The 19,502-nt window shown below is 42.9% G+C and overlaps 2 protein-coding genes across 10 annotated transcripts in view; one reads left to right on the plus strand and one right to left on the minus strand.

Annotated features, from left to right (window-relative positions):
• NOD1 (nucleotide binding oligomerization domain containing 1) overlaps positions 1 to 13,042 on the plus strand; it is a 40,622-nt gene extending 27,580 nt beyond the window's left edge. For 7 of the 8 annotated variants that reach the window (XM_068935568.1, XM_068935573.1, XM_068935569.1 and 4 more), the window contains one exon: positions 158 to 13,042. In XM_068935568.1, coding sequence (XP_068791669.1) covers positions 158 to 230 — 73 coding nt within the window. In that variant the 3' untranslated portion in view covers positions 231 to 13,042. The remainder of the gene's footprint in view (positions 1 to 157) is intronic. The other variant, XR_011139707.1, reaches the window with a different exon arrangement.
• ZNRF2 (zinc and ring finger 2) overlaps positions 7,189 to 19,502 on the minus strand; it is a 62,236-nt gene continuing 49,922 nt past the window's right edge. The window contains exons 3-6 of one of the 2 annotated variants that reach the window (XR_011139710.1): positions 15,073 to 15,178; positions 14,223 to 14,300; positions 12,043 to 13,040; positions 7,189 to 8,523 (exon numbers count right to left, since the gene is read on the minus strand). Coding sequence is in view for 1 of the 2 variants with exons in the window: in XM_068935576.1 (XP_068791677.1) it covers positions 14,243 to 14,300; positions 15,073 to 15,178 (164 nt within the window). In the remaining variant the exon portion in view is untranslated. Of the gene's footprint in view, positions 13,041 to 14,222; positions 14,301 to 15,072; positions 15,179 to 19,502 lie in introns of both variants that reach the window. The other variant, XM_068935576.1, reaches the window with a different exon arrangement.

The following is a 19,502-nucleotide window of genomic DNA, read 5'->3' on the forward strand; positions in this document are numbered from 1 at the left end:
AGCCTGCCTCTTTGAGGCTTGTTCCCAAATCGTGCACTTGGGAAGCATGTAGTTCACATGGCTCTGGCAAGCTTTGATCTCTGTTCCAAAACAGGAAAAATAGATGGGAAGCAGTCAGTACCTTACTTTCATATCCCTGTTTTTCCTCCTCCAATAGTTTGAATGGGAACCTGATAAGCCAAGAAGAGGCCAAAGCTTTTGAAAATGAAGAACGGATCATTTGCTTTTGAATGAGGACTTTCCCATTTTGACAAGCTTCATGTTACAAAGGTTTCTCCTCCACTCGGACTGTGGAGTTTATAAAGGCATAAATCTGCAGTGCTCATGGCAGGAGAGAGAGATACATGATTAGCTGCCTTTTTAGTAACATGCTGCTCTCCCTCAGCTCCATCCCTTACCCTGCCTGTTACGCTTAATCCTTTTGGTGAGTGGGAAGTTGCCTTGGTAAATAATTAATGTTTGTATGGTGCTTTGAAGATGAAGATGAAATGAAAGAGTGTTACCAGACCAAATCCACCGGCAGGTGTATGCATTTTGATAACTGAGTTTAGGTTTATTCTGTACAGTGATGTAAAATAATCTTTAACTTATTTATATATAAAAATATATATATATGTGCAAGAAAGGGTGCAAGATGCACAAACTCCATAAGCTTACAGTATTATATTCCTCCTAACTGAGGAAGGAGCATGCATAGCCTTACTGGAAACATAATCTATCTATAAGAACTCTGTGGTACTGTTGCTTTCAACATGAATGTTTTTCTCCTGTCTAGAAATTAGGCCCTCATTTCCCCCCGACTAAAGGCAGAGTTGTAGGCACTGCTTTTACAGAGAAATGAATACCTTGGGCATAGATTACTTCCAGTAATCTTTTTTCCACACTGAAGCCAATACATTCACTTTTATACAACCAGAAGCCCTCATTCCTGTCACTGAAAAATCATAATACTGGCAGTAAAGCACCTTCACTTAAAATTTCCTGAGGGCTGCATAGAAACTGCTACCTCCTGTTAGCACAATGTTTATTCTGGGGAGGGGGTTTGGAGATAAATGTGAAAAATTAATTAGCAGGCTGTTCACTGCCTTGGCTGCTGGCCTAGACACTGTGCTGGTGGCAATATTAAGTTGCCTAGCTTCAGTGGGGAGAAAGGACAACTGAAAATCAGTTGCAGTGAGTTGAAATCCCTTCTCCCAGCAACATGTAAGCACATAGAAGCATTGAGAGTTGCTTGGAAAGCTTTCCTTCTGTACTTGAATTAAAGAAAAGCGCAAGGCAACATGTAGGTAACAATGGTAAGAACCAGCAAGGAAGCATAATTAGTTTGGAGAATATAATTCTAGGTGCCTCTAAAAGAAACCACCTTCCAAAGGAGTGGGGTATTTGATTTTTTTCCTGCAAATTAGGCACTCTTCATAAAGGGTATCTCGCATTCTGCCCCACACTCTGTACAAGGAACTGAAAATGGAAAAGCATGATCCCTTTTCCTTCCTTCGCCCCTGTTACCCACCAGCTTTGAGAAACAATTCTCCCGTTACTGACTAGCCCACAAAACCATGGTAGGCTGAAAGAAGAATCTCCCGTTAAAATGCTAAACAAGCAAATCTCCACCTTTCTCCATTCCCAAATCTGCCCAAAAAGAAAAACATGAAAAAAAAAAAGGATTCTCCTCCTTGACCAAGATAGCAACACTGATTTCTCAAAGGGAAGGAGACAGAGGCTTTCAGACCATGCCAGAGGAAAGTAGTCAGCTAACTTGAATGATTTCTGCACCTGAGCCATTTGTTTACTGAAGCAGAAGGGCACACTGTTACACGAGGTGGATTTCAACTGCAAAAGCATTTGCCAAAACCAGGCCTTAAAAAAAAAAAACACACACACGGAGACACGGGTGCAAGAAGGCCCCCCCCCAACCTCTCTTGGAGGGAGGTGTGCTCCCCGTTTTTGCTCATCACTGAATTATGTACTCGTTTGCTAGGGAGAACATACATACACAGTTAACAACTCCAGTTCTCCTCATTTCACCGATAGCCTCCAACAGCGCAAAGCGTCCCTGAAGGCTCCCTCCGAGCGTTCCCATTCAGCCACCTCTGCCCCTTTTTGGTTTAAAGCAGTGCGGGGAGCTAGCTGTAGCCTGATGACATGCTAAAACCTGTTGCAAATCCTGTTACCTGCCTGTCGGTTACAAACCTAGCATCCGGGCCAGTGTTTTCAGGGACATGAACGTTTACTGGGCTGCAAGAGAAAGACAGTAAGCAGTGGCAGGATCAAGCTCAGCCCCAAGTAGGGTACAGTTCTGTACAGATTACTGTGCCAGTCATAATCTCATTTCAGAGTGGGTTTCCAGTAGCGAGAGCTCATTCAGGCTAGTCCTGCAGCTCTGAGCAGAGCTCAGGTTGGCATTGGCAAAAGCAAGGGGTTTCACAGCTTCCTGCTCCGAACTTACCCAGGGCAACGGGGCTGTTTCACACATCATGTCACAGCTTTGGGAAGCTGGAGCTGGGGAAACTGGTTGCTGCTGTGGGAGCAGCTGAATTTCCTGGTTTGCTGGCACAGCAGTTCAGGCTGCATTTCTTTCTTTGTACTCTTAAAGGGCTATTTGCAGAGTGCTTCTCAGCTACATATTTGCAGCTTGCAGCAAGAGCCTTGTTTACTGAAATTCAGAAACAACCACTATTTTTTTTTTAAGACTTGCTCGTAATTTGCTAAGACATTCTCTGTATACAGCATTACTGTTTTTTTTTTTTTCCACTTGTCCACAGTGATAATAAACAGCTTTTTAAAAGAACAGACTCCCTGCAATTCCTGTGGCTTTGCTGAAGCACTGTCAAGCAGACTCTTGGCTAGGTCCAGCTGTGAACGTGACAGCCCAACTAACTGTAGCTGTAGAAGGCAGGGAAGAGCTGTCACAACTGGAGAAGGGAGCTCACAGCCACTGCCATCCACGAGGGACCTTTCAGACAGCGCGTACAACTCACTCACCGGCAGTGAGGGAAACCACCACAGTGGCTCAGGGTACGGGCACTGCTCTGCCCCTGTAGTTCAACCGCCAAACTCACTGCAGAAGCTCCCTGTATTTTCATCCACCGCTGGGAGCAAACTCCCTTGCTGGCTTGAGGGTGCAACATTTGTATTTGGCTGGTGCAAGGTGTGTACGTTTATTGGTAATGCCAGGTAACACGCGACACAGGGGTTTCCAGCGAGCTGGTCCGACACAGGGGTTTCCAGCTCTGTTCACACACAGCCCGTTCTTTGGAAAAGGATGCTTTTTTTGCAAGCTGGTTTCATGCTGCTAACTGGGTGTGAGGACTGCATCTCCGGCTCTCAGAAAGCAGTTCAGGAAGGTTTGTAACCCAGTGGCAGACTACTTGCATATGCAGATCATAGCGCTGGCAAGGCCTCGGGGCTGTAGGACAGTTTTCTGTGAGATGGCACCTCCACTGACACCAAAGGTTGCAAAGTGCATAGGAGCTTCCTGTCACGGATCAGCGCCATGCAGCAGCCCCAGCTTGCTCCCTCGGCTCCACGTACAGCCTCAGACTTGCAAGGCGGTGTGGACCACGCGTCCTTTAGTCTTTTAATCGGAGTCACTACAGGATTGTACTTTTTCCAGCCCGTGCCATGGGAGTAGCAGGGAGAGAGGGAGAGCCATGCTCGCTTCCTTGTAGTTTCAGTTCTTTCGGTTAGCTCGGTTTGGCAGAGGAAAACAGGAGCCTATTGTAAAACCTTTTAAATAGCAGCATGTAGGAGCAAAGGAGGCAGAGACGGGCCAAAGGAAGGGGGTACCCCCAAGAACTAAAGTCACTGCAGAGGTCTTTTGTTTTACAGCTCACGAATCAAATATTAGAAGCAAAAAGCGACAAGCTGCCCGTGAACGCATTGGCGCTTGCTTTACAAGTGGAAATAAAATACCAGGATCACATTAGATGAAAACGGACACCAGGTTGTGGGGTTGCCTACCACACCAAGGACTCTCTTGACTTATCCTGACAACGCTGCCTCTGTTACCTCGCTCGGGGAGCTTTCTTGGTGGGGAGCACAGCCTCCCTGTGGGACAGGGTGAGGCTTCTGAGAACGTGATTTATGTGCCAGTGGCGAGTCCTTTCTCGCCGCCAGATTCCCAGCGCGCAAGCTGAGAGAGGATCCCGGGAGTGCCACAGGCACTGGGGAATTCCTGTCTTTTATCCTGATGGATTTATATCTGAATTCCCTGCGAAGCTCGGAGGGGCTGAGACTAGCCCCGGTTCCTTCTCGACTCTCAGATCTGCATGGCAGGCGAGGGAGGGGAGCTGCAAGGTTTTGCAGTGACTCGCCTCAGGTAGGCAGGACGGTTTGAACTGAGGGCTGCTATTTCGGAGGAGATAGCTACGGTCCAGATCCAGGCCCGGGGAACGGCTGTGCAGGAAGACACCCACATCACCAGCAGCAGTAGGGCGGGAGCATCGTGACAGAAGTCGTCAAGGAAATAAAACCCCCAAACCATCCTTCCCCAGCGGAGTGCACTGCAGCCTAAAGACTTTAAAGGAATCACCTCAGCAAGGAGAGGTGGGCCAGCGGCCGCGCGCCCCCACGGCCCCCCCCTCGCCCACGGCCACCTCCGCGGCGTCCCGTGCCGGCGGCAGCGCGGGTCGGCCCCACGGCCGCGGCCCCGGAGGGGGGCTCCTGCGGGCAGGCGCTCAGGGGTGGTTTAACCTCCCTGTCCAGGCATCGAAAGAGGGTTCAGACCCCCCCCCCTTTGAAGTCTACTTAAAGAAACGACGTGGGGGCGGGGGGGAAGCAGGTCTTTGTTAAAGTTTAACACACATGTTCACACAAAGGAAGCTGCCACCAGTGTGAAAGCAAAAAGCAGGGCAGGAGCTCGACACGCGGCGTGCCTCAAAATACAACAGGCCAAACCCGGGGAGGCGCCGAGAGCACCTGCCGTTTCCGCCCCGACCCGCGGCCGGCGACCCCGACCCGTCACCGGGCTTTTAGCGCCCGCCGCCTCCTCCGCTCCGCTGCCCTTGCGAGGCGGCAGTCATCTTACGCCAGCTGCCTGTGGGCTTCCTACAGCTATTTAATATATGTCCAACCCTCCTCCCTGCCCCGCCGCCCTGATCTCGTCCCCCTCAGAAAACACACGATCGATTAAACGAGGGCTGGGAAACGCCGCCTCGCCGCGAACTGCAGCGGACACGGACCCGCCGCGAACTGCAGCGGACACGGACCCGCGCGCAGGATCGCGCCCCGCTGCAGGAGGGTGCCGCCGAGCGCCTCGCCTGTCACACGCGGCACAAGCCATACGCCGGGAGGGCGTTAACTTGAAACCAGCAGATGCCACTGATTTAAACTCCACACCCGAAATTCTGCACCTACTCGACTGGAATAACTTCCGGCAGATTTTCCTGACGCAAAGCCAGACGCGGTTCTAGCTAATTATCAGCTGCTTCCGTAACGCAGCTCTCGTTTCACGCGCCCACGACGGAGAAGAAAAAACACAGGAATTAACTGGCAACGAAGGAGTTCAGGCTTCCCAGAAGCCAAGCAGGAAAAAAAAATGTTACACTAGCAAGAGATATGGACACGTCCCGTAGTAATATTACATCCAACTGTCTCTTGGTGCAGACTAGACTAATTCATACATTAAAACTATCAGCGGAGAGACTTGGAAGGGTCGTAACTGTTCCTACGCCGTAACGACTAGCTTTCCTCCCTACGGCCACTCCTCTCTCAAGAGGAGCAAGCAAGGACATCCAGCTTTTGAGGATTTCAAGCTAAATATCCATGCATGAGAGTCAAGCAGCACATACTACTAGAGTGCCGACAGCTCCCAGCTGGGAGCAGCACCCTCTTCATCTGAGATGCAACGCACAAACGTAAGAAGAGGCATTTCCTGTCTGATGAGTAAGAGAGGACCAAAATCTTGTCATCATCCACGCGTAATCTTGGTGAAAGGCTCTTTGGCTTTGCTCAGAGTGCCACAGATACAGGGACCATCACCTTGCCCTGGTTGGGGGTGGTGATGGAGAATCAACGCGCCAGCTCCCAGCTCTCCTCCCTGCAGGCTTGCCTCATACCCAGCCACAAACCTGCACATGCTCAACAGCATGGAGCTGACCCTTGCCTCTGCCTTCTTTGCGCTTGTTTTTAGCGCAAGGGTAGCAGCCCCCCAACCGCTGCCAGAGCAAACAGGCAGATTTGGAATAATAATGCAGTCAGGGCTCCCGAGCCCATGGCTACCTACAGCAGCACTGGTGGGTGACCTGAGGAGTTTATTAGCTGCAGCTGCTCTCCAGGAGGTTAAGTTTTCAGGCAGACACCTGTACAAACCCTCCATGCCCTTGCCAGAGAGCTCATCTGTAAGCTGCTCTAACACCCCCTGTGGCTCTGGGCAGCAATCAACTCCCCAGGAGCAAAGGTGTCTCTGCAGAAGCCTGTGTGGTAGCCTTCTCCTGGAAGGCTGTTCAGGTTTAAATGGGAGAGCATTGGTAACCATCAGGGACAGGGAACCCACTCGCTGCTGAGCCATGGGTACGCTGGCAGAGTCAGTTTTAAAAAGGCAACTACAAAGTGCGTTAGGACAAAGCTAGAATGGTATGTGGGCAGAGGAGACAGAAGCAATGAGGGGTGTATTAAGCTTATCAGCTCGATGCTTTGATCTAGCTGAACCTCCTGCTCCCCCATCTCTAGAGGATGGGGAAGGAGGCAGTTTGCCTTTTTTAAACCGCCCACGTGAATTTCCCACCTCTGGATCTGACTGATCACGTGTTGACTCTAAATTGTGCTAATCCTGAAGGCCATTATATCTGCTAAGGATCAGGAGAGTACACATCAACCAGACCCACCCCTCCTCCAGCCACCATCTACGCTGGCAAAAGAGCAGCGACAGGGCCTCTGCTCTGCCAAGACAGTCTTTAGCCAGCTGGATAAAAGCCTGTCACATATCCGCTTTGCAGGATATGCAGAGAGCTAAGGGGCTGTGACAGGGGCCAGAAGCTGGCCCAGAGACTCTGAATTCCTACCTGCAGAATTGCAGGCAGCCTAGAAGTCAAGTTGCTTTTATGGCTGTGACTCTGCACCATACACCGCTTTTCCTCTCGCCCTGTTTTCAGTGTGGTCTCTGGCACAGACATAGAGCAGCTCTGCCCCACAGCTGTGCCTCTTCCACCGATACTAACAGAAAAACAAACAAGCAAACAACCCTGGAGGTGTGATAGAACCTGTGCTTCAAAAGATTTATTACATATATTTGTACATATTTTACATGAATGGAATGTTACACATACAGCCTAAAAAAAAAAAAATCAATAAAAAAATATTTTCATTCATGATTATGTACTGGCAGACCATCAAAAAAAAGTACCTTACAACAACTTAAGTCAGCTTGCAATCATACTGCTCAATTAAAAAAGAAAAAAAATTACAAATGTGTTTTACATTAGACATGGCAAATTACATTCTGATTTCTGCTTAGGGTAAGGAAGGAAGACATCTTGCCCATTATGGCTACACGTAAACGTAGCGCTTCCTAAGCGATCCCGGAGTTTACCACCATCTACCACTTTGTCAACAGGGTGAGTTCTGTGGAAAGAGGCATATAAAAAAGGGGGGATACCCCCACTGCGCCCTCTGCCAGCAGGTACAGCTGCTAAATGGTAAGGAGAGCCAAGACGAGTTTCTCAGTCAAGCGATAAGGTTAACGCTGGATCACCACTTGTTAAACGTGATGCTGCAGCTTTTAAAATTACGTAGTTCATGCAGACGTCCCCTCTCCACCTAAGCTGCCTCCTTTCTGCCTCGCAAGTTACAGTACTTTGGCAATATCAGCTAGAAGAGAATTTTTTTACTGTACAATAATGAATACTTGAGCTTCATCTTAATATATGCAGGAAGAACACAGAATCCTGCTTTGATGCCTTTTCCTGCTACATTTCACACCTCAGGAGCTCATGACCACTCATGTTGAGAAGTGTTTACTATTAAAAACAACAAATTGGAGAGGGAAAAAAAAAAAAAAGGACAGATCTGAGGGAAAACAAGAGCAACAGGATTCAGCAACAGATTAGGTACTTGCAACGTCAGGTTACTTACATTTGAAACTCTGCCAGAATCAAGCAAATCCGACTTATCATTGCAAGATCTTTGCCAAAGCACACCCAAGGGCAAAAGTCTCTCAAACAAACATACATAGATTAAAAGCTGCCAGAAAGATCAGCAACTAGCAGGCTCGCTGCCTGCGAGCTACTGTACATCGGCAACTTATTAGGTCAGAGACAGAACCAAGTCCAATCTTCAGGTGCAGGATAGTCCTATGACAGTGTATCTGAGCAAGACTTCAGCAACTAGTAATGCCCCACAATTAGGTCATTTTACAGTGTATCCTGTCATCAGCTCTGATGTACTCACTGAGAAATTACTGTGCAGTACACTAGGCAGTGGCTTGAGAAGCAAACCAAATCGTAGCACCGTACTCACAAGATAACCAAATGCAACTGCAGAGACTCTCAACGCTGTTCTTTTTCAACAGGCTAAACCATCTTCAACCTGATTTTAGGAGCAAACAGCGCTTCTGTTAATTTATGCAGAAAAACATCATAGACGTTTTGCATTTAGGAAGCAGAAACTGGCCACAGTTCTGGTGCAAATTTCTCACACGGCATATTTTGGATGACAAAAACCTAAGTGGCACAAGCTGATGACACTGCCACGGGGTGGGGGGGGTGGGGGGCAGAGTTTGTCTGGGTGGCAGCAAAACTGTAATAAGCCTTCCTCTTCCAACTACATTCTCTTACTTGTCTCTTAATGATGCCAATGGAAAGCATTTCCAAGGATTAAGGGGGACAAGACTCTAAAGAAGTATCATTTCTTCATCTAGGAAGAAGGGAAGAATCTGATAATGAGTGTTAAGCTTTGAGGGGTAGAAACTGAATCACAAAATGTAGCATAGTCGGAAAAAATGAGTTAATCTCCCATAGCAAAGGTAAGTTGGAAGATCCCGTAGTAGCATTTCTGTACTCCAGGATCTCGGGAAACTGCAACTGTACATCAGAATCAGCAGGTACAAAACAGCAAAACCAAATTTACACACAAATGTTCTTTTTCAATGTGACAAAGCAGCTAAAATTCACAGAAACTCAGAGATATCACAGTTTGCACCAGAACCAACGTATGCTTTGTTGCTGTTTACTTAGAGATAGCAAGAATATTCAAGTGCCGAGTTCCCTGCTTTTGGTGGAACACAGGAAAAATGAGGTGAGTTTCTGAAGCCCTCCAATGGAAAAGAAGGCATACTAAAAACGTCCATAAACACATCTCACGTGTATTAGACATTAGCCATCTATAAACACCAAAGATCTAGATTTCTGACTAAAAATTATCTTTTCCACGTTTGCTGAGATTTTAGTCTTCTGGGAGTCAGGTTTACTAGCTCTCCAGCCTTTCAGCAAAAATTTAATTAAAAAGCTAGTATTCCTAACATTAAGAACTAGGATAAATATATAAATCTCAAGATTGTTTAAGTCATAAAACCCTCTTTATATCATAAAGAGGGGGAGTAGAGAGAGAAAAAAGGTCACAGGTATCCACCCACATCTTTGTACATTACCTACAAACTTTCCATTTAAAAATACTGCAGTACGCTTACCCTTGAATATGAAAATTAAATTGATTACAAACAAGACCATCTGTCTTACACTTTACTTTTCCCCAAAATAAAATACTGCCAATTTGCAGTGTGCTTCATATTTTTCCTTATGTCCCATTGAACTCACCATCTAATGTACATGTTGAAAGAAAATTAGCTGATTACTTCAAAGAAAAATGTTATTATAGATGTACTGATTTATAACAGACAGGCTAATCAGTGCCCTGTACTGACAGTAGCATGGCTCTCTTGGCATTGTATGGACTACAGTTATATACAATCCAAATCATAGCCACTTGCACTATTAACTTTAGAAAAACAGTTGCTACTAAAGATACCCAGTTATGTTACAAACTCAAAAAAACCTCACATTTCAAGACAGCGTTGTGTCTACTCTTCCTCTTCTGGCAAGCAGCTTGTTAATAGCAGACCTGAGTATGGAAATTGCTTCACAGCCTTACATACTTTGAGAAGATATAGGCCAGATAACAGAAAATATTCTGAGACAACATAGAATTGGCAATCTCAATATATTTACAGGCAAAGAAGCATATCACATCCTAATTTAACTTATTGCTTCTTGTGGACAAGCATGGTGTTCTGTGACTGAGACAAAAGGACTCTTTGTTTGGTGTTTCTTCCCTCTTTTGAAGCACAATGATTCAGGACCGCTGTGAGGATGTTTTTAAAATGAAGGTGTTGCCAATAACTAGAGTTGCGTATACGGCGCGCTCATCTCCAACTGACCAACATAGCTGGTGATAGAAAGCTTAATGCAGGTGAATTTCCACAGGACTTTTTAAACCTAAGCACCAGTCTTATGTGTCTAGGGTCACTGTAGGCTTGGTCCATATTACAGGTTTTGATACAAGCCAACTTTCCATAGGCTTTGAAAGGACATTTATGTATACTGAGAATGCAAAACTAGGGTCTAAGGCTGACCTTGTATCAAATAATCCAAAGTATTGCTGCTCAACTGGGCCAACTGTTGCCTGCAAAACCACAGATTTGAAGCAATTGCTAGTGGCACGCTTTTCCAACATCGGTCCTGAGTGTAGGTCAGCAGTGATGACTGTTGGGTCTTTAAACCATCTACTTGCATCTGATTGCAGAAAATCAAGGTTTACCAAAAAAAAAAAAAAAGCAGCTAATGTACTAAAATATGAACTACTGAAACTAAGCTTAAGTTGTAAACAGATTTGTGTTTATAAATATTTATCTATTTCATCCCCAAGCCAAAGACTATCTACGACCTTGGAGCATGGGACACCAAAACACTAACCTACCTCCTTTACATACTACAGATCAGTTCCTATAGGCATGAAGCCAACAGTAAACATTGAATCAATGCAAATGCTTTACTTTCAGAAGACAGAAAAATTCAAAACATCGGAAAAGTGGACCTCCAGGCAACATCACTATTAAAATACTACAGGTGCTGTAATTTTTCCTCCCTTAATGATAATACAAGGCAACACAATGATTCTCTGCTAAAAAGGAATCTGTACAGGAAACTACTGTACATTTGATATGACTACTGAATTGAAAGTATGACAAAATGGTTCTGCTCCCACTGAAAAAGGGAATACAATAGGGCCCCATAGCTACAGGTTCAGTTGAAACCAGTTATGCAAGTCAAAAAAATGCAGAAACCGCACTGTTGATCATGACTGTTATCTAGCTTGGACTCCTCCTGATTTGCAGCACAACAAAGGCATTTCACAGAACAACATTCAGGGGAAAACGTTATCCAGGCAAGAATCACTCTGCAAGCAAGATAGGAGTCTAATAACATGCAATGCACTTGTTTTCCTGGATAGCAGCAGTTGCTACTTTTCTTTGCCCTTTTTGATATGAATCACAGTAGCAACAGAGAGAAATATGTATTTAAACAAAAAAGGAAAGCAGAATTATGTATGCACAAGAAAAACATTTAAAGTGTTGTGCGATTTATTTTAACTACTGAAACCACTAAAACGTCTGTCACTAATAAATAATCATAAACTCTTCCCTGTACTATGAAATTCAGAAACTATGAATTAATTCTTGATATAAAAAGTATGCTTCTAAGCCCTGATATTTGTTCCAGTTTTTTGTCTTTTTTTTTTTTTTGAACTTCGATACTTTATGGGAACTAATACTTATCCACAGTTTTACTTAGTGTACTCCTCCAGATACATCCTACATTTCATGGAGCCCTGGTTGTATCAATATAACATAGTAAAATAACAATAAATTAAACAAATGCAGGTGCCTTAAAAAAAAAAAAATCAAATCACACTGTCAAATGCCAGTCTTCACATGAAGAGACCAATGATTCACATGCAAAGTACTACAGATCCTGCCATCAAAAAATATTAAAACAAGGAAACAAAAAAAGCTTGCGTATAAGTGTTTTAAAAATTAAACACAAATCCTACCTCAATGTTATCTCCCACGCCTACAAAAAACTTGCTGTGCCCACATTTGCAGTTATTCATTTACACCTCAGGAGGCAGCCTGGAGATGAGAGTAGTATAATAAAATAATTACCTGAAATAGTTTTTAAAAAAATACCCGTTAAACAAATTACCTTAACTGGCAGCACTTAAAATTGGTAATTCTTCTTTTTTTTTTTTCCTATTAAAAAAAAAAAAGTTGCATAGCTGTAAGATTTTGCTTTGCTGCATTTCTTTTTCGGTTTCACTCACAAGCAGTAAAAGAGAAGTTTTAGTTACTTAAATAGCAACACAATGTGCAGATTTCAACGATCCCTATAGCTTGATCAATATAAATTAGTTAACCTGTCTTGGTTTTACTCTTTGGACTGCATTGTGACAAAGGTTCAGTTACAAAACTTTGAAATATAGGATTCCTATGCAGAGAAGTTTAGGTTTTCTGCTCTTGAAAAAAGTGAAGAACATACTATAGGGCGTGATTTCAGTAAATAAGGTCACACTGTTAGATTATATTATATTTAGGTTGCCATTTACTCTTCTTCAGCCAATAAGAAGGTGAAAGCGTTCCCTCTCAAAAACGGGGCCATCCTCCTGTTAAGAGTCTCAGAGAGCATGTATCGAACGTCTCAGCTTCCACTTGAGGCAGTGGGAAACGCGTCCAAGAATCGGCTTCTTCACAGAACCAGAAGTTAGGCTGAAATTAGGAACTTTGGCCTTTCAGTAGAAAATAGCATCAATAACGTCTGTGGGGAGTGGACTGATACAGAAGGTGCAGCATTTTCAGAATCCCTGTGTGTCCTTTGCATGAGTGTTTGGTATACTGAGCACTACTGGCAAGTAACGGGTCTCTGCAATGTTTATTCCACGTCACTGTCCACGTTTGCCCTTCTCAGCCCCAAAGAACCGTAAGTCTCAAGCCAGGCACGCTGTGTTCAGCGAGGGAACCTCAGTCTCCTATGTTTTCCGATCAGTGGAAGCAGCTGTTGAAAAAGCAGAAGACAAAGTATCATCATTTCAGCTATTTCAGTACATAGCACAGGGAAACGTGAAGACGAACATCGTGTTTTCCTTCCCCTTTTCTCCAAGCCCCCAATTATCACTGCCTCTGCTGTGATAAAAAAGCAAATTGGATTTAACGCGATGTTAAGACACCCATGAGCATTTACAGAGACAAATGTGTTTATAAACAGCATACGGGCTTCTTCCACAAACCAGTGGTTGGATACAATAAATAAAGTACAATGTTTATTTGTTTGTTTGTTTAGGCTAATGCTGCTCTGAGGTTAAAACAGTTACCCTTGCAGCAGGAGATACTTTCCTTCAGGTTTTCTCTGTTGCTCCTGCAACAGTCGTATCTAGTATCGTTGCAATGTGACCCACAACACAGATCTCATTGTTAGTGTTTATTTGTTAATTTGTCTAATTTTGTTTATTTTGCTTCATGAGTCTTTTTTTTTTTTTTTGAAACTTAACACACAACAAAACACAAACCCTTCATCTACTAGCAAGGAATTCAGGTATCTCTATAAGAATTATTATGACCGCTGGTGGGTTTTGCAATGTTTGGGGCCAGCAGCTAAAGATTTCAAACGGGGCAACTAAAAGAATAAACCTATCCTTTAAACCTTTGACACCGATTGCAGATCTGAAATCATTAACACAAAACATAACCTGGAAAATGTGAAAATCTATGGGATGGGATGGATAGGAACATGTTGCATTTGTTTTTTTATTTTCATTCTCGAATGCATTAACATGAAAGTGTTTTTGAAAATATGTAGTTTAAACTTTTTTAAAAGATTCCAAAAGCTTTTTGTCAGAAACAAATGCCAGTGTTCATGCAACAATCCAAAGTTACACGATTATATTATTTTAATTTTGCTTCATTTCCATGGCAAAAATAGTCTCTAAAAGTTAATGCTAAACCTTTATCGGCATTGAACTGCCACTTTCCACTACTAATACTGGAATACATCATTCCAGATCATGCCATATAAGGATGCAGAAGCCTTTTACATATTTAATATACTTCAATATTTACTAATTAATATTGCAATTCTGAGACCCAGTAGAAAACTCACAAATTAAAAAAAAACACACAATTTATTTCACATAATCAAAGTATTTATTCTGGAAACATCCTTGTCTAAAAATAATATTACCTAAAAACATGAATCTTGTCTTAATCTGATGGATGCTCAGGGCAAGATCTATTTACTTCAAACCATTCATCTATGCAGCTGTTGGATGAAAGACAAAAAAGAAAAGAATTGCTAGATGAATCTCTTGGTAACATTTAGCAATAAGATATGCATATTAATTGATTCATCATAATTTAAATGCATAGAAGGATTTTATGCTATGCAAAGAAATAGAGGCATACACACACACACACAATATTTTAAATATTATTTAAATAGTCACATACACGCAGAAAATAGTATATTTGAACATTCATTGAAAGCTGAGTAACTCTCAGCCACAGTAGCATACGGCTGTTAAATATAATTGAACAACTAAATATCTTAAGTGTTAAAATTTCCTGTAAGCAATCATTTTACAAATTCCTATCCAGCTTTTACATGCAGGTTACTTGCCTACTGACACCATTATCTTGCTGACATCTTTTGTTTTAACTACAGGAGGCAGAACATCAAACACAAGGGAAAACAAACTTGAAACAGGTTTAAGAAGTGAGTGGATTTTTTTTTCCTGCTCTACCAGCATTTGACAAAACTGTTATTATCTTAGTACACACAACCTAAGACGCATAGCTGTGATGTTCACTCTTTCCCCACACAGGTGATTACCGTTTTTGCTCCTGTCTAGTTTTTTATGCAAGTGTGAGAGACTTCAAATACATTAGAGGAGACACAGAGATGTCATATTTATTTATTTATTTATTAATATAAGAAGTGATTAAGTTTTAGTGCTTCTTGAAGCACCCCTTAGAGGTGATACCCAATAAATACAACCTTCCAAAATTTTATATGCAGCATGAGGAATACTTACCCTTTATGATATATGCAGAGGCAAGGCAGCCGTGCTATAGTATCTCCTTGCTGCAGCTCTTCCAGGCATATTGCACACTCCCCAGTATCTTTACTCAGCACATCCTCTGAAGAAAGGACACAAAGTTAAATGGTTAGAAAGCAGATCACTAAAGGCAAAGTGTTCTTTATTCAGAATATCAAGGAAGATACTTCTGGTCCTGCGAAAGCCTCGTCATGGTGATGCTCAATCACACTTCTGCCAGGTGACTGAAGATTCCTGAGGGGAGACATCTTAACAGCTCAAAATTAAAATATGGTTGCGACTCAGTCTTTTGCCTAAACACAGCTGTGACTCAAAATGAAATCCTGTAGGGACAAACCCATTCACAGCATGCATGGAGAAGATGGGTAGCCCTAATCAAGAGCCAGTAACCCTTTGAACTTTATACTCTCTCGGCAGATCATCTCCCACCACGCAGGATGCTCTGGTCTGAACCCTTAAACCTGTGCTCTGGACCGTTCAGCTGCAGCGTATACAAGCTGTGCTGCCAATCCTGGAGAAGATGGGTTCTTCGTACAGGTGGTACCTAATGTCTCTGGGGCTTTCTGGATTTGTTCTGGGTGGATTTTTCCCAGCTGTTCCCTCCTCAATATAGTTATCCAACCGTTAGCAATAGGAAAGGGAGTTTTCCATCAGGAGAGAGAGCAGTGCTGTATGGCTCCAACAACCCTAAATTCTCCAGGACCCTGAATGTTTTGCAGCATTTCCGAGTCCCATAACAAATGAGGAGAAAACAAGTTACTATGAATGCACAGAGCAGGCTTTCAAACAGAAGTTTCTGTGAAAATATATTATTTTAAATAAAACCCTTCTCTACTGCACACTTCTCTTAGCCAGAACATGAGATGCAGAATTCAGTCTTAGCACAATGCAAAACAGGAGACCACATAAGGCCAAGTTTGCTAGAATCAGGTTGAAAGTCTCAGTTAAAAGCAAACTCATACTGCGCACAGAGCACGTGCACACCAATAAGGGACTATGTAGTTAGTACCCAAGCCAGCAATCTCTGGCAGATCAGAAAGATGCACACCTAGGAAAGTGTTCAAATTTTCTACGGCCTCTAGGGAAAAGCTTCCCCCTTCTTAATCAAAAGAAGCCCAAAGTGACTGTATTTGAGCGGCATGATTCCCACCTGAGACTTCAAAAGACCATCAGTTCTACGCAATTCACTCCAGTATCTCCAAAACTCTTCGCTACGGTATTCAAAACATGCAGCAAGTGACAAGAATACAACTAAAAAGCTAACCATTGTAGCAAGAAGTGACATGAAGAGACATAAAATTAGGTCCATCTTGTTTCCCTAAGACTTACAGCAAGCTGACTTGCAGGTGCTTCAGTTTTTAAGAGCGTGCTTGTTCCAGGCTCTACTACTTTGGTTGATTATGCTAAAAAATACTGTATAATGCCATGTGCATGGCATCTTCATGAGGATACATGAAGAAAATGAAACACAGATGAACAGATATAAGAAAAATATTCGAAAAATTAAGGAATAATATATCACAATGAGGAAAATTAATTTTTTTAATTTTACACATGGCAACATTATTTTTAGAGAGCATATAAAGAAATTGCTCCTGACGTTCTATCAGAAATTGGAAACTTCCATAAATATTAGAGGCACCTGCGTGAAAGAGTAATTTAAAACAACACAAAAGAGCTTAAAAACTCTTACATCTGTCATTGAAACTTCCAGACACTAAGAACTTGCCCAGAAGAGGGTGCTAAGGGTAAATACTTCCTTGACCACTTCTGTATAAAAAGATATTTTAATATCTGACACCAGGAGGCAAAGACTCTACAGACAGTATTGTCATGTTACAGAGATATTAAACTTTTCCCGAGGCTCTCAAGACACTGCTCTCAAACTCCCTCTTTGCACAAGTACTCTACCAAAAGTCCTATGAACAGTTCTATTCTCTTCCCGCAGTTGAGTCATAGGAAGAAGTGCCATTAATAGCTCAAGCATATATCATATACATAGAGCACACTTAATAGAAGCTATTTTTTCCAGTGAGTTACTTTATCAGATGAGTAATTGATACCCAAAACAAAATGACACTAAGATACTGTAAATAATAAATATAATGTATAATTCAATGTATGCAATTCTCAGATTTTCAGCACCCTCAAGAGGGAAGCCTTTAGTCAAGCCTTGAAGACAAGTATTAAAAAGTCGTCCAACAAAAATAAAATGTTTTCATAAAAGAAAACATTCCTGTGAACTGATTTCACATCATTCTTTATTGTACATGTCTAGCTTACCGTGCGCTCCACAGCCTGCGCAGCGCTTGGGTCAGAGCTCCTGCTAGAGCATCTTTGCAAGACTCTGCGCCTTTTGGCTAACGTTAGGGCAAGATGCCAATATAAACATTATTTCCCACCAGCCCTGGCGTAAGTGTCTGAGACTCCTTTTCTTTCCTCCAATACTCCCTGAATACCACTAATCTCACCTTTGCCAACGCTGGCCTTAGGCACCCCCTCTCTCCCTCCTACCACATAAGTCTTGGGCAAACACCTTGCCTCTCGCCCGCCTTCCTCCCAGACCTTTGGCCAGAGAGGAAGGGGTCAGGTACCCCAGGCTTCGTCCAGCCGTGCCTGAAGGCGCATGCGCGAACACTGAACACGGCCTCAAAAATACAGCAGAGGTCTGCCACCACTGGAGTATGCAGAAAAAGGTTTCAAAGCTCTTGAATAACAAGGAGTTAGCGTTCCCTACTTCTTGCGTTACCTTAACGTAGCCCACCCAGGCTCTCATGCAAGAGCAAAGTGCAAGTACTGAAGAAATTAGTAGAAAATACCCAGCACCTCAAAATGCACAAGTCCAGCCTGGCACCACACATTTATGGATTCCCAGCTGATGCAACTGTTCGTATAACTGATTGCACGGGTGGAATGACGACAGCAAAACCAAATGCTGTCAAGGACCTATGACATTTCAGGTTTGATCGTATTTTGACCATTGTTATGTGATTCAGAACATCAACCCCAGATAAAGGAGGAGTGAAAAAAAACCTGTTACACCTGGATCCAGTCAGAATTTCTTCTGTACTTGTTTTACACAGCCCTCTCCCATACCAGCACTGGTTTATACCAGATGGAAGTCACTTTAAAGGCCATTTAACAATGACTTTCAAATGTATCTGCTACAGAAGAATGTGCAAACCATTTTATGCTGAACATAATGCAGTCTGAACAGTTCTTTTGTTTCTCACATTTCCCTGCAGCGGAGTGATTCAGCAGCCACATATTAACAGTTAAAAAAAAAAAAAAACAAACAGTTTGAGATCTCATCAATGTTTTAATCATAACATTTATATCAGTATATTAGCTAAATGGAAGTGGAGAGAAAGAGGAAACAAGCAGAGGCCTCATTTTTTCACTTCGCCCCCACGCGCGTGTATATACGAAACACGCCCCCACACCCATCTGCCTTGCGCCAAAACGGAGGTAAACACTCCTCCACCTTCCCAGCTATTCGAACAAGTACTTACTAGCCAAAGACTGGTGTCAAAGCTGAAATCTGGCAAAACGGCATAGTATTTCCCTCCTGTGTCTGCTCCAATGTTTCCTCCTCCTCCACCTCTGGTTAACAACATTAGTATTTTAACTACTGGCTGTCGGTCGTTTCTCCTCCTAAAATCCTGCTTTCGTGTTTACTGAAAAATAAACTCTATTCCACTCCGGCATTTGTAGTAAAACAGGTAGTACTGAATTACAATAGAATCACCCTGACAATTTTGTACACACTTTATCAACTAAAGAAAATAAGTTTTTCTAGAATTTCTGAAAAATATATATAACAACTCCCAATGCTAGAAACTCAGCCATGGTTAAAATTAAAGGCAATGCCCATGATGGCATATTCTGTCTTTAAATTAAGGACCGCAAAAGCACACGCAGTTTAGATGATGCATACCCTATGGATGAAGCCATTACAGTCTTTGCTGCTGGTTTTTTGTTTTTGCTTTTTAAACCCTGATAGATAATGCCCTGGGCTCAGGAAAGCCCTGTGTCATAGATCCTGGAGGCTGTGACAGTGTTTGTGGAGACACCACCTAAAGTCCCAATACTTTATCTCTCTCTAGACACTTAGTGGAAACAAACACCAAGCTAGGGACCTTTGAGCTGATTCATTATGGCATTGTTTGTAAATATCTGTATTGTTTCACAAATTTAAAAGCTTAAATACATGTGGAAGTTGCCATTGCAGCTCACTTAACAGAGAACAACACTGTTCTAGGAATATGGCTGAAGCTTCTCAGAATACACTTTCTGAACAGTATTTTATCAGCACTAAAATTGACCAAATAGCACAAAACAAGAGTCTATTACATAAGAACTTCATTAAATAGTACATATCATCATATCTCCATTACACATTCTTT

Source organism: Struthio camelus, chromosome 2, assembly GCF_040807025.1.
Source record: "Struthio camelus isolate bStrCam1 chromosome 2, bStrCam1.hap1, whole genome shotgun sequence".
NCBI lineage: Eukaryota > Metazoa > Chordata > Aves > Struthioniformes > Struthionidae > Struthio > Struthio camelus.